Genomic DNA, 16,348 nt, shown 5'->3' with positions numbered 1-16,348 from the left:
TTCATTCAAATGAGTAGTAACAGAAGTATCATCAACCATTCTTAAGTAAAAGAGTCTTTTTATTAAGTGTACCTTGTTGTTAGCAGATGGTTTCTCATACATATCAGAAAGAGATTTCATCAGACTCATGGTGGTCTTCTCTTTTACTACATTGTGAGCAACCGTCTTGGCTAGCGTCAATCGGACAACTCCCAAAACCTGTCTATCAAGGAGTTTCCATTCAGCTTCATCCATCTTCTCTGGTTTCTCACTCAAAGGAACATGAAGCTTCTTTCCATAAAGATAATCTTCAATCTGCATTTTTCAGAAGGCATAATCTGTCCCATCAAATCTTCCAATCCCATGTCCTATACTGTTCTCACTTGCTATCATTTCCAATGCTCAGATCTAGCCTAGCTGCTCTGATACCAGTTGTTAGGATTTGTATCTCCCAAATCCGACCAGCTTGAAACAATCTGTAAAAATGCAAGAAAGAAGAACACAAGAAGACACAGATTTATAGTGATTCACTCAAATTGAGCTACATTAACTTCAGCCACCACCAGATTTTACTATGAAGAAGAAGAATGAATACAGAGTTTTTGCCTCACCCTTTATCTCTCTAGAATTCTGTTTTCACAATGTAAACCCTTAATAATCACATATTTATAAGGTAAACATTCATGTAATAAACCTAAATATCTTTGGTCAAGCCCAAACCCAAAACCAAAAAGAAAACCCAATAAACTATAATTAACAATGTAGAGTTTATTATAAGTGTAGGCTCCATAACTCAACAGCTAGTGCATTAGTGAGAATGTTTTCACGTTGCTCTCTAGTGCTTACGAACTCTACAACGATATGTCATTTCTCGACACATTCACGGATGAAGTGGAACCGAGTGACGATGTGTTTGTTGCGTCTATGAAACACCGGGTTCTTCATTAATATTATTGTAGACTTATTGTCGACATAGAGGGTTATCAGTCTCGAATCGCATCCGAGCACCTCGCTCAACAAGTTTCTCAATCAAAGTCCTTGGCACGACGCTGCAGTAGTTTCCATAAACTCCGCCTCTCATTAAGATAAAACAATAGTTCGCTGCTTTTGAGATTAACAGGTGATCAGATTCCCGTTGAGATAAAGCATCATCCCTCTAGTACTTTTTCAATCGTTTGTATCACCAGCTAGGTCGTTGTCATTAAAACCAATGAGTTCTTCAACTTCTCGTCCTTTTCTTAACTATATCCCATAGTTCGTTGTTCCCTTCACCTAACAAAGAATATGTTTACTACTTTTTTGGTGTAGAGTGATAGGCTGCTCCATGTATCGACTCACTATGCCAACTACATAAGAGATATCGGGTCAAATATGCGTCAAGTACCTAAGACACTCGATGATACGCCTATACTCTTTCGGATCTACTAAGCTTCCTTCCACACCCTTTTCGAGCTGCAACTTTGCTTCCATCAAATACTTACTCGAGTTGCAATCCTCCATTGCAAAATGTTTCAATACCTTCTTCGCATAAGCTTCTTGCTTCACCTCGATGATATCCTTCTTCTGGTCCACCTCGATACCAAGATAATACAAAAGTAGCCCGAGATCATTCACCTCAAACTCCTTCATCTTCTGTTTTTTGAACTCCTCAGCACCCTTGATGCTTTATTCTGTCACGATCAAGTTATCGACGTATACGCCAACAATGAGTACTTCTTCTCCATAGTTTCTCGTGTACACAACCTACTCTTGAGAACACTTCACGAAACCGAGACTCATCATTCTCTTGTTGAGGCAAGTGTTCCACGCCCTTAGTGCTTGATGTAGTCAGTAGGGAGCCTTGTATAACTTGTACACATTGTGCTCTTTATTCTTGATGATGAAACCTTCAGGTTGAGCGACATAAACTTCTTCTTCGATTTCACCATTGAGAAATGTTTATTTGAGATCCAAGTGGTGATTCTCCCATCCATAGTGAGTTGCGATGGAAAGAATTAGCCTAACTATGTCAAGTTTCGCCATTAATGAAAAGGTCTCCTCAAAATCAACGTCTTGCTTATGCATATAACCTTTCTCTACCAATCTCGCTTTGTGCTTGAGGATGTTGCCTTCACTGTCTCTTTTCAACTTGAAAACTCACTTTAACCCGATGGTCCTATGACTGGGTGGTAAGTTAGTGAGCTCCCATGTCTTGTTCTTTCTGATGAACTCGAACTCTTTCTTTATGACCTCATTCCACGGATCTTCGGCTACTCCCTCGTGATATGTTGTTGGCTCATCGGTGGTGAACAAAATCAATTCATCACGATCCATCTCTACTAGTGGTTCCTCCGCATAGACATCTCATAGGATTCCAAACTCCACAGAATTTTGTACAAGCTTATTGTTATCGCTGTACCACTCTCACTTCTTCTCCTACTCGAACACAGTATCTCTACTCACACATATTTTCTTCTCCACCTCTGGTTCCTCTTTGGACGGTTCTTGCACGAACTTTTCATGATTTGTCTCCTTGTGTTTGGGAAAGTTATTTGTCACTCCCTCAACAAACATTAATATTGGCTCCTCGTCATAGAAGCTAGTGAGGTTTGCCTCATCATTTTCAGGGCAAAGCATTCGTTACTACCTCAATAAACATTAATGTTGGCTCCTCGTCATAGAAGCTAGTGAGGTTTGCCTCATCGTTAGACCTTTTGTTAGGACACTAAGACGCGTAGTGCCCGTACTTTTGACAAGCGTAACACTTGACTGTGCTCTTGTCTTTGTGGGGCTTGATGTCATCTTGTCCTGGTGAGCTTTCTACATGACCTCGCACTTGACCTTGCCTTGCCCTTTGCCACGACCTCGTTTATCTCTACCGTTGCCGCTACGACTCGACGATCTAAAAGAAAAAATGACTTCTCCATTTTTCTTCATTCGTGACATTCATTCATCATGCGTGAACAATATGTGTTCCTCCTCTTATTCTCCGTAGCCGTGAAGTCTCTCCTTGTGGACTTTGAGACGATTGACAATCTCCTCGACGGTCATATTCTTGAGGTCACCAAATTGCTCGATCGCGGTAACGATCTCCATGTATGTTTGTGGATAAATAATCATATCAAATTAACGGTATAAAATAATTATCATCCATCAAATAAACACATTAATTCTCCAATATCTCTCTTGTAGTATGTTTATTTGAGTTGTTTTAGTTATATTGTTTTTTTTAATTTAATTTAACAAATATCCCATACTGATAACTTGTTTTTATTTAATATATATAGATATTTTTATTTTATTTTATTTTATATATAACAAAATTAGAAAAAATGTCTTTAATATATTGGATCGATTGGCTTGGGCCTGGAGTTGGTCTGCCCTATCTCCCTAGCTCATAGGTGGGCTTACACTAGGGAGTAGGTTCAGCATGTGTTTGTGCTTCGGCTTAAGCCCAACAATCCTAAGTTGATACAACTAATAAACCATCTAAAATCTAAGGCAGATTTAGGTAATTCATATTCCATTGAAAACATAAAAAATGTAGCTTAAAGAGGTACTGAGATACCAAGAAAATGTAAAGTATAAAATGAATTAAAAATATATATATCCCACGATTGCCGTATATAATGACTTTTATATATAGGTTATAGTTTGTTGTTCGAGTTTATAAATATATAAATAAATTAAATACTATATTGGTTCTTAAAATAGATATTAATAATAAGAGTTTTGAGTGAATTTTAAAATTTATTGGTTACCCTTAGGATGGGTCCGAATAGTATACCGTAGTTTTTTTTATATATTTTATTGGTACCGAAAATATAGGTATACAAAATTCATACATTTACCGTACCTGGATTTCGGTAAAGTATTTCATGCCGAATAAAATATATTTACTTACAAAAAAATAAAAAAATCAATTTAGTATGTTTACTTAATAAACGTTATACAAAATTAAAAATATAACTATAATAAAATATAATATATTTTTTAAGAATTCAACATTTATAGAGACTAACAAATATTAAAAAACTAAATTTAGTAACAGATTGAAGTTAGACAACGTGAATGCGACAGACAAAGTTTCAAACGATTTTTAATTGCATTTGCATCTGCAAAATAATAATAATAATAAATATGAATTAATTTAGATTTAATTAATAAAAAATTCTTACTCTTTTTAATTTTTTAATTTCTTGAATTTCCGAAACAATTCAAGTTCATTATATATTTTTACAAGGTGAATTGTTCTCCTTCTAGTCGATATAAAAGTATAATACGATTCAGGCTTTTAAAAGGATCCACTATCATTTTACTCAAATAAAAGTAGACTCACTAATAACAACAATGGATGATGAGAATGTTTATGAATTAGATCTATTAATAATATTACATTATAATTATATTTTGATTTGATCTTTAAAAATTATTTTAAAAGATTTGAATTAAAATTAAATTTATTTGAAAAATAAACTAAATTTGTTAAAGTTTAGAAACAAAATAAATATATTAAAATTTGAGCCTTATAAATTTAATTTATGAAATAAAAGTATAATTATTTATTTCTTTTATATATATATATATATATATATATATATATATATATATATATATATATATATATATATATATTTAATTCATAAAACATAAAATTGATACAATTTTTTTTGGGTAAAATCCTAGCACTAAGGGTGAGCATAATTTGTGTTTACCCAAACACATCCAAACCCAAAATATTAATTTGGGTTGGGTTGAGTTTAATTTGAGTTGGGTTAGGTTATCCAAATTATATAAATTTAATTTAATTTTCTATTATTAATTCAATATAACATAATCATCTTTCAACTTCAAGTCGAACACATTTTTAACATGTTTAACATATTTTTGGCACGTTAAACACGTTTTTAACATTTTTAACACGTTTTCACACTTATAACATTTTACACGTTTAACACATTTTCACGTTTTTGGCCGTTTAACACGTTTTTGACATGTTTAACACGTTTAACACGTTTTCACACTAATAATACGTTCTTCACGTTTTTGTCATATTTAACACGTTTTTGACAGGTTTAACACGTTTTTCACGTTTTTGCACGTTTAACACATTTTTGACATGTTTAACATGTTTTTTTTACAAGTTTAACATAGTTTTCACGTTTTGACACGTTTAACACGTTTTTAAAATTTTAACACGTTTAACACGCTTTTGATATGTTTAACACGTTTAGCACGTTTTTTTATATGTTTAACACATTTAACACGTTTTTGACATGTTGAATACGTTTAACACATTTTTAGCACATTTAACACATTTTGGTATGTTTAACACATTTTCACGTTTTGACACGTTTAACACGTTTAACACGTTTTTGACATTATAACATGTTTAATATGTTTTGGAACATTTAATATATTGTTGACATGTTTAACAAATTTTTTTGCACGTTTTCATGTTTTTGGCACGTTTAACATATTTTTCGCACGTTCAACACGTTTTTGACATGTTTAATACGTTTCATGTTTTTGACACGTTTAACACATTTTTCACGTTTTGGCACGTTAAACGTGTAAAAAACGTATTAAACGTGTAAAAAATGTGCCAAAACGTAAAAAAACATGGAAATGTGTTAAACATATTAAAAATGTATTAAACATGTCAAAGCATGTAAAAACATGTTAAAAACATGTTAAATGTGTCAAAAACATGAAAAACATGTTCAACGTGCCAAAAATGTGAAAAACTTGTCAAAATGTGTTAAACGTGTCTTAATCATGAAAAACGTGTCAACGTGTGAAAAACGTGTTCAATATATCAAAATATGTTAAACATGCCAAAAATATGAAAAAAAACGTGTTAAACATGTGAAAAACGTATTAAACGTGTCAAAACATGTTAAACGTATCAAAGACGTGTTAAACGTGTCAAAACGTGTCAAAAACGTGAAAAACGTGTTAAACATATTGAAAAACATATTAAACGTGTCAAAACGTGAAAAACATGTTAAACGTGTCAAAACGTGTTAAACGTGTCAAAACATGAAAAACGTGTCAACGTGTGAAAAATATGTGAAAAACGTGCTAAATATTTTAAAAACGTGTTAAACATGCCAAAAATATTAAAAACGTTTTCAACGTGTCAAAATGTGTTAAACGTGTTAAATGTGCCAAAAATGTGTTAAACGTGTAAAACGTGTTAAAAACGTATTAAGCGTTTCAAAAATATGAAAAACGTGTCAAAATATGCTAAACGTGTCAAAAACGTGTCAAAATTATGTTAAACATGTTAAAAAGTAAAAACGTGTTAAACGGATAAAAACATGTTAAATGAGTCAAATAAATGTTAAATGAAAAAATAAAAAAATTATTTGGGTTACCCAACCCATATTTGTAAATAATATGGGTTGAGTTATGGGTTGAATAAATTTAATTTGGGTTGAATATGGATTGGATAATACGAGTTGTGTGTTTACCCGTTTGCTCACCCCTACATAACACAATGGACTATAATGTATAGACTCACTTAAGAGTAAAAAAATTACCGATATTTTATCGTTATATCAAAAATATTAATTAAAATATAGAGATAGTGTTGAACAACAAAGTTATTAAATTTAATAGTATATATATATATATATATAATTAAAAAATATTTCAGAACATTAATTCCTCTAAATTAACGCCTTTATCAAATATTGTAAAAGAAATATAATTTTTAAATAAATAAATAAATAAAATATTATAGTATTTTTCTGTATTTTTTTTATCATTAAATACTTTATTATTATAATTAAATTATTTTATAATAAATTTGAATATATTTATGTATGTATTTCCAAACATGTTACGATATATATTTAGATATATGATTTATAATAAATTGTTGGCTTAATCTACTCATAAATCATTCACAACAAGAATTATTTTTTTTTGGAAAACGGTTAAACACAAAAAAAAATTATTCCTAACACATTGATGAGTTTGTTTTGGTCTCACTTTTATATCATTAAACGTGAATTTGTGCACTCAAATTTTGTGTATTTTATCCTATAAAAGTTCTTGTATATTGACTTTGCAAGTAAGATTAATCTCATTTGTCTCGTTTGGAAACTGCAATGAAATTTTTAATTATTAATGAATAAGTTGGATACATCTTAATTAAAGCTATTTTTTCTGTTATTACTCATATATAAATATAAAAACAAATTATATAGACACAAACTATTTTTATATCTTTCTAAATTTCATACTACAATGTACTCCTTGCATAAAACTAGCTAGGTTGAGTACAAGTTTGTCTTACAATATTATTATATAACAAATCCACTAATAAATGATTTTCACACTGAAAAATAGTAAACCATAAGTCATCACAACAACTTATTTGATCTAGACTTTTTTTTTATAGGATTTTATGGGTTTTCTAGAAAAAAAAATATATATATTATTTATGATTTTTTTATTATAATGAACTATTAAATTTAAAATTAATTAAAATTAATTAAAAATATGTTAAAATTTTATTTAATGAATTGAGGAATTTAATAATTAGATTAACGATAATAATTTGATTGAGAAAAAAATATTTAAAACAATCTAAAACCCTAGATCAAACGGACTCCAAAGTTTGTTAAGATGGGTCAAATCTATACAACAATAAAATTTAAGCAAATATAAAAAAAGAAAAAAAAAAACGTTATCAATTATTAATGCATCTGAAGTCTAAATAAAGAAGCAACTGCTTACTACATTATCGAATGGGTTGATCACTGCTAATGTTTTAAAATATATATATTGAGTTCTTATTTTCAACTAGTCATGACTTGATCCACTATTATTTAATAAAAAAGATTTTATAATTGAAATAAATGATAAAAACTTATTAATAAAATATTCAGAATAATTAAACTATTTCTACAATGTAAACATATAAGTTACACAATATTTAACATAAAAATTTGATACCAAGAACTCAAAAGATCACCCATCTAATTTAGCGACTCCAATGTTTGGGTACCCTGGACAAAAATAAAATTATGTTCTTATTTTTAATATAATTTCTTGTATTTTAATTATTTTATGTTATATTAAAAACATATAATAATTTTGTATTATAATTAAAGAAAAAAATAATATTATTGTATAGTGAAATATCAAAATGTTAATTTTAAATTAAAAATGGGAATAGGTGAAGAGTGCAAAGTTTTTTTTTTTTTTTTTTTTTAAGTTAAAAGTGTTTTATTTACTAAATTAAAGTTTGGGTAAAAAACTAGTTCAACAAAATATTAAAATGCTTCAATTATCTTGAATTCTTAACCGAGCTAAATGAAATTCAACATTGTTTTTCTTGTCCATACACAATTGAACATCACAATATTTTTGAACAAAAATTCCGTCATCTAACTAAGACATATCAAATATTAATAGCTCAATCCTTTGTGTCATTTAAATATTGGGATTTCACTATTGCTTATCTCGTCAACTGACTTCCCACACCCATTTTGGACAATAAATCTACATATGAATGTTTGTATAAATGAACACTTGATTATGCATATATGAAGGTTTTGGGATGTGCATGTTATCCTCTAACGAGGCCATACAATCAAGATAAAATTGTTATTAAATCCATTCGGTGCACATTCATTGTCTGCATTCTCAATAATAAAGGATATCAATGTCTACATATTCCTACTGGTCGTATCTACATTTCACGACATATTACTTTCGATGAACAAATATTCTCTTTTTCAACTCTATCAAACTTAACCAATCATCCATCTTAACCACCACCACCACCAATATCATTCATAAATATACCTATCTCCATATACCAAACAACTACTCCATCATCCCTATTATCTACTTCTACTCCTCCCCAAATCACATTATATAATTCACCACTTTATGAAACATCCTCATCATTTTCACATTCCCCATCTATGAACCCTCACCATCATCAACCAAACAACTAACCTAACCCACCCACTCGTATACGTGGGCTCTTCATTATCATTCATGATCTAGAATGCTCTTCGTACCATATGATCACAAGTACTGTTAAAATTCATGTTCTTCACAATTTAAACCTTGTAACAATCTTTATCTCTTCACCCACCTTTTTTTTTGTTAACATAGATCTTCAATGGCCTTCTACCATGGTTAATGAGTTTAATGCTCTCATTCAAAACAAGACGTGGTTTCTTGTTCCTCAATCCTCTCAAAATAATGTGGGATACAAATAGATTTTTAAAGTCAAACAAAAAGATGATGGTTCCATTGAACGTCATAAATCCCGATTAGTTGCAAAAGGTTTTCATAAGCATAAAGGTATTGGCTACCTAGAAACTTTTAGTTCGGCTCTGAAACATTCTACCATCCGGACTATGTTAAATATTGTTGTACTCATCAATGACCAATCCATCAACTTGACATCAACAATCAATGCTTTTTGAACATAGAACCATTAATGAGGAATTTTTTATGGTTCAACCCCTAGTCTCATTCATCCTAATTATTCAAATTATGTGTAAATTTCACAAAACTGTTTATGGTCTCAAACAAGTCCCCCATGAATGACATCCTCATCATTGTCACATTCCCCATCTATGAACCCTATCATCGTCAACCACCAATCATCTACCAAACAACTAACCCAACCCACCCACTCGTAAACGTGGGCTCTCCACTATCATCCATGATCTATAATGATCTTCGTACCATATGATCACAAGTGTTAAAACTCATGCTTTTCACAATTTAAACCTTGTAACAATCTCTATCTCTCCACCCACCTGTTTTTTCGTTGTTAACATAGATCTTCAATGGCCTTTTACCATGGTTAATGAGTTTAATGCTCTCATTCAAAACAAGATGTGGTTTCTTGTTCCTCAATCCTCTTAGAATAATGTGGTACATGGACTTTTAAAGTCAAATAAAAAGATGATGGTTCCATTGAACGTCATAAATCCCAATTAGTTGTAAAATGTTTTCATAAGAAAAAAGGTATTGGCTACCTAGAAACTTTTAGTTCGGCTGTGAAACATTCTATCATCCGGACTATCTTAAATATTGTTGCACTCATCAATGACCAATCCATCAACTACATCAACAATCAATGATTTTTATACATGGAACCCTTAATGAGAAAGTTTGTATGTTTCAACCCCTAGTCTCATTCATCCTGATTAACCAAATCATGTGTGTAAATTTCACAAAACTCTCTATGGTCTCAAACATGCCCCGTGAATGACATAACTTTGAAAACTACTCTTCTCTCCCTTAGTTTCATGAATCCATAAACGATACATTTTTATTCATGTATCACTCTCCCCATATTTAACACATAATCGACCATACATTTTATTTACTGTCAATCGTGCTTACCAATTTATGTAGTAACCTACTACCATACCACTCATTGAACTATTGTGAACATAATTATTCGATATCTTCGTCACATCATGTCCCACCAAGAACTTCTATTTATTTATTCAGAACGGGTGAAATCGATCATTCTTTTTCTTTCTCCTTTTTATGAAAAGACTGAATGGAAGAAAAGTAATAAAACTTTCTATGAGTCACTTCTTACTCGGACTATGGGTGGCGTGAAATTATTCGGCATGGTCTATCCTCATCCATCAAACTTTCTGCTTTTTCCAATTCCGATTGAACTAGTTTTCCTGAAGACCGTCATTCTACAATGAGCTACTACATATTTATTGGTAATAACATTATCTCGTGGAATTTCAAAAAACAAGAGGTTGTTGCTCGGTCTAGTACATAATCTAAATATTGAGCTATAACACATGCCACTACTGAACTCGTTTGGTTTCAATCTCTATCACGTGAACTTTGTATCTCTCTCCCTCAACTTCACACGGGCTCGTACAAAATATATAGATATTTATTTTCACTTCGTTTGTGAACGTGCTTCTCAAAAATCTTTCATCAATCGATATATACCTATTGATGATCAAATTGTCAACTACTCACTAAAGGACTTGGATTTGATTCAAACCGTTTTTCTCTACGTGACAAACTCACTTTGTGTGTCACTCTATTTCATTTGTGGAAAGATATTAAACAAAACATTTAAAATATGTAAGGGAATAAATTTTCATTTAATATTCTCTTGCTTTTCATATTCTTAGGCTTTTCATATCTTACGTTTTTCATATTTTTAGACCTTTTATTATCCCATACATATTTTCTATACAATACAATACTTTTATTCTAATCATCTTTTTTGTATCGTTCTATATTCTTATCTTTAACTATCATAGACTCTTGCCTCATGAACTATTTAGTTATGTTTTCCTATTTTTTTAATATTGGAAGCTAGCACCCCATAACCACTTTTTTTTTTTTGAAAAAACAACTTAGTGTCACTAAATTCCTAAAAACGGAAAAAAAAAATGAGTTTCTGTATTTTCCTGGACAAACCTAAGTAAATTAAGTTTGTTACTGTCTAAAAATAAATGAATTACAACCAATCATCGGTGACTTCCTGATATGATACATTCCTGCAGAGGTTTGCGCTACAGTCAGTTACAATATCATCCCAGGTCTGCTCCCGACTTATTTGATTTCTCGAGAATTCCCTCGCGTTTCTCTCCCGTCATATGTTGTAAATTGTTGAGCTGAATTGGGTCTAGAGAAAGTGTGAAAATAAATTACACTGAATCATTTTATAAAATGGATTCATTTTCAGTGAAGGACTGCCCGCCGAAACTAGTTACTTTTTGATAAAGTCCTCAAGACCGATGTCGGGGGACAAAGTGCCATCCCCGTTTCCGCATTGAAAATCTTTGACTTAAACTTTGTGCCCTTCGCTTTTTTCACAGTCACTTCCTCGATTTCTTTCCAGTCTCCTGAGAATTTGGTCATCTCCATATTTTTGTAAATTTATTTCAAAGTTTCGAGGCAAATGAATAGTTCCCGAAGAGATGATCAGTTGTTTCTTCATTCCTTTTCATACAGCAGACAACTTGAATCCAAAATTTTTATGTATTTCCTGACGCGATCTCTCGTCTTTAGCTTTTCCCGAAATGACTCGATCTCCACTTTAATTTAATGCATTTTAAGTGAAAATCAAACTCGTGACTGAACAAACAACTCTTATCACTTGAGCTACCTGGGTGATATCGGCAGCCTATGGTGAGGTTGTCTTAGCCCATATGTTAGTTAATTAGTTTACCTATGACCAACCATGACTCTACACACAATGGGAGAGAGGCAATTATAGTGGGATCTCGCGCCATTTTTGTTCCACTTGAGAGGAGGAGTCGGCCAATGATGCTAACATTCATCAAACACTCTTGAGAATGAAGACAATTATGTCAAATGGCACATGTCACAAGAAGGAACAAAATAGTCATTTTAAAAAAATTAAAAAAATAATAATTACACTATTCTTTTTCTTTTCTTTTTTGAGAGAACAAGAGATAGAGCAAACAACCCAAGTTCTCAAAGAGGCTCTCATGATTATGTGTGTTAATAATTACATTGATCCAATTTGTGTCAGATTTGGTGGATCATATGCTCGATAAAAAGAGGCTTACAACAAATTAAAGAGGATTTTGAGACATTTTTCAGAACCAACCATGATTATTCCATGGTCGGGTTAGAAAAAAATCTAGATAACATGGTTATGATAAATAAATAAAAACGCTAATATCAAATCAAAATTTATAAACATAACTATGAACCCAAGAAATTGAATAAGTGAACTCAAGTTTCTCCATTCAATGCTTTGTTCGATTCACTCCTTTTGATATAGTTTGTGTGATATAATTTTCCGTGTAAATGTGAATTAATGAAATGTTTTGACCAATATAATAAATAAATAAAACACTTTCAAGCTTTGACTAAATATTTATCTTTCTACTTTTTTTCCCTTAAACTTCCTTATCTTTTCCATTAATGTTTATATTGTGTGAATTTATAAGATTTTAGTAAAAACAGATTTTGTTTCTAAATAAAGTCTATATATGCTTGCGTGGAGAATACCTTTTTTTTCTTTTTCTTTCATGAAGAAGCAAATAATTAAATATTAACATTTATCCTTCCCTCCCCCGGCCGTTTCATATTCATTTTCTCTGTCTAGAAAATCTCTCTCTTTCTCCTCTTTCTCATAAACACATAATCTAGGGATACAAAATATATCATTTTGTATATATTATAGAGAGAGAGAAATGGATCAAAGGGTGATCTGGGTTTTGTTCCCGTTGATTTTGGTGTTCGTAGTGGTGGTCATGATGAGCCAATCAAACACCGACAAGTGGCCGGTGTCTTTCATCTATCATTCTTCTCCGGCGCCGATTCGCCGGAATTCATCTGATGATCAATCGTCAAGTCAAGAAACTGTAAGAACTTCATCACTATGTGTTTCTTTGTGTGTGTGTTTTTTTTACGTTTAACTTTTGCAGTCATACATTTCTGTTTAGAAATTAATTAAATATTTACTATAAATGAAATAGGCCGTTTTAAAATATTATTATATTATTTTTATAAATATTATTTACATTTTTTATTTGCCAAAGATTCTGAAAATATTTTTAGAAAAACTTTTCATAAAAATATATATTTTATATCCAACTAAATTAATTGTCTCGTGACTCATAAATTAGCTTTTTAATTAAGAAATAATAGTCCAAATATTTAACTTTAAGGGTGATTTAATAATTAAATATAGTTTTGATTTTAAATAATTTTTATTTAAACCTCACTAATATCTCGAATGTAAATTTTCTTATATCAAAGATACATACAAAAATAAATTAAAATAAAATTTCTCACACTTTAAATTAAAATAAGAATTATTTAATAAAAAAATAGTACTAGCTTTCTAAATTCAATCAAATAAAATAATTTTTTTAATTTTTTTACTTGGCTATTATCTATTAAATTAAAACAAGTCTTTAGCCAAGATTATTTGGGAATTTGTTTTTGATTAAAATGAAAAAACATGGTTTGAGACAAAAGTAGTTTATTTAAATGATTTGAAAAGACAATCAAAATATTTTTATAATTATAAGAAGTAAAATATTTTAGTTATCAAATTATATCTATATTTTACTTCTGCTTTTATATTATAATTTATTTTTTTTATTTCTATTAAGAATTGCTTTAGATCCAAGGCTGCTTTGGGACTATGTAACAAGGTTGCTTTTAGAAGTATAGGATATGCAATTAAACACTTTTTCCCCTTTTCTAAGAAACACTCCTAGGGATTAGCATCAAACTTTATTTTATTATATTGAAATGGAATTACCCAAAAAATATAATTAGAAAAGAAGATTAAACAAAAAGGATTGGAATTGATCAAGAGAATGAAATAGGTTAAACTTGTAATCTAATAAATTAAATTTGGGAAATTACTTTTATTCACTCTAGTATATGAAAATCTTGGATTAGGAATAATAAATATTATTTAATTTAACAATATCACATTATAATTTTTATTTAATTTTGATAGAACGTTCAAGATAAAGCGAATTCCCTACAAAATCAAACTCAATTGATTCATTCCAAGGATAAGTTTCTAAGAACTTACGATGATCTGGAGAGAGTCGAATACAGTTTAAGAAGTGCTCGGGCCAAAATAAAAGAAGCAAAAAATAAAAATGTCTCCGTTTCCGACATGGACTTAACTTCCGAAGGTTCAATCTATTGGAACCATGTGACATTTGAGAGGTAATTGCGCTCCACTTGCGAAAATCATGACTTTATTTTAAGTTGTCAAGTTATGATTAATTATGATAATTATTTTGTATAATAGGAGTTACAAAGAAATGGAGAAGAGATTGAAGATATTCATCTATGAAGAAGGTGAACCACCAATCTTCCATAATGGCCATTGCACCAACATCTATGCCATTGAGGGACTCTTCCTACAAAATATTGAAACCAGCCCTTTTCGAACTAGAAATCCGAGTGAGGCACATCTATTCTTCTTACCCTTTAGCGTGACAGAAATAGCCATGGTCGTATACCAGAATGATCACAAATGGGGTCCGATGCGGAAGGTTGCCAAGGATTATGTCAACGTCATTTCTAATAAGTACACTTATTGGAATCGGACCATGGGAGCCGACCATTTCATGGTCGCTTGCCATGATTGGGTAAGTAACAACATAATTATAGTAATGAAACAAAACATTTACAATGATATTAGAATACTAAGAAATTAACTCGCTCTGATCATTTTCAGGGTCCTGAAATTTCCTTTGCCATTCCATCGCTAGTAAACAATTCAATTCGAGGCTTGTGCAATGCCAACATGTCCGAAAGGTTTAATCCTTTGAAAGACGTTTCCATCCCAGAAATCCACCTTCCAACCGGAACAACCAAAGGTTTGATCGGTGGACCACTCCCCTCCAAGCGAACAATTCTAGTATTTTTCGCCGGAGGGAATCATGGGCCAGTTAGGCCCATATTATTTAAGCATTGGGAGAACAAGGACCCCTATGTCCAAGTTCACCAATACCTCCCGAAGAACATGTCTTACTACAAATTAGTTAGGAAGAGCAAATATTGTATATGTGCAAGCGGTTACGAAGTGGCTAGCCCGAGAATGGTGGAGGGGATATACATGGGATGTGTCCCGGTTCTTATTAAGGATCACTATGCCTTACCTTTTGGGGATGTACTAGATTGGGAGAAATTCGCAGTGATTATCCCGGTTAAGGAGATCCCGAATCTAAAGAAGATTCTCTTGGAAATTCCGGAGGAGAAGTATTTAGAGATGCACAAAAATGGGCTTAAAGTTAGAAGGCATTTTGAGGTGAATTATCCTCCAAAGAGGTATGATGTTTTTCATATGATTCTTCATTCCATTTGGCTTAGGAGACTCAATGTTCATCTTCATAGTTTACAATCATGATGACCTACTTACATGTATGTACACATATTTTTGGATGATTTTGGAACCATTTCTTTATTAATACTAATAATAGTACTATTTTTTTTTTTTATTAATTGTTGTTATTATTTTATATTCTTATTTTACAGTAATTTAATGTAACAATAATTAATTGATTATAAAGTAATTTTAATGCTAAAAATTTGTTATAATTATAATATGTATTATTGTTGTCACTTGTTTGTTTGTCTTGTCTTAAAGATGTCATGTACAAAAACATGTCTGGTTAAGCAGTAGTTGATAATAAAGGAAACCAAGATTTTAACATTGGGTTAAAGTCTTGTACCATCTGATATTTCAGCTGGACCTTCTTTTATGTTAGATTTTGTTTTTGTTATTTATATTACAAATATAAACCTAATTAACGTTCTTATGATGTACATTCATACTCCTATGCATTATTTTTATCTTATTGAGCAAATGGACAAAATCAATCCGTTTTGTCCGATCCGTATTAAATCC

General features: G+C 31.0%; 1 protein-coding gene across 1 annotated transcript; it reads left to right on the top strand.

Annotated features, from left to right (window-relative positions):
- The first annotated feature begins 2,913 nt into the window (after positions 1 to 2,913).
- Positions 2,914 to 15,847, top strand: LOC124937885 (probable glycosyltransferase At5g03795). The gene is made up of 4 exons (XM_047478217.1): positions 2,914 to 3,054; positions 14,441 to 14,658; positions 14,744 to 15,086; positions 15,176 to 15,847. The coding sequence occupies exons 1-4, from the start codon at positions 2,914 to 2,916 to the stop codon at positions 15,845 to 15,847; spliced, it is 1,374 nt and encodes a 457-aa protein (XP_047334173.1).
- The last annotated feature ends 501 nt before the right edge of the window (positions 15,848 to 16,348 follow it).

This window comes from Impatiens glandulifera, chromosome 5 (genome assembly GCF_907164915.1).
Source record: "Impatiens glandulifera chromosome 5, dImpGla2.1, whole genome shotgun sequence".
Classification (NCBI taxonomy): domain Eukaryota; kingdom Viridiplantae; phylum Streptophyta; class Magnoliopsida; order Ericales; family Balsaminaceae; genus Impatiens; species Impatiens glandulifera.
This window is presented reverse-complemented; position numbering and strand designations above follow the sequence as displayed.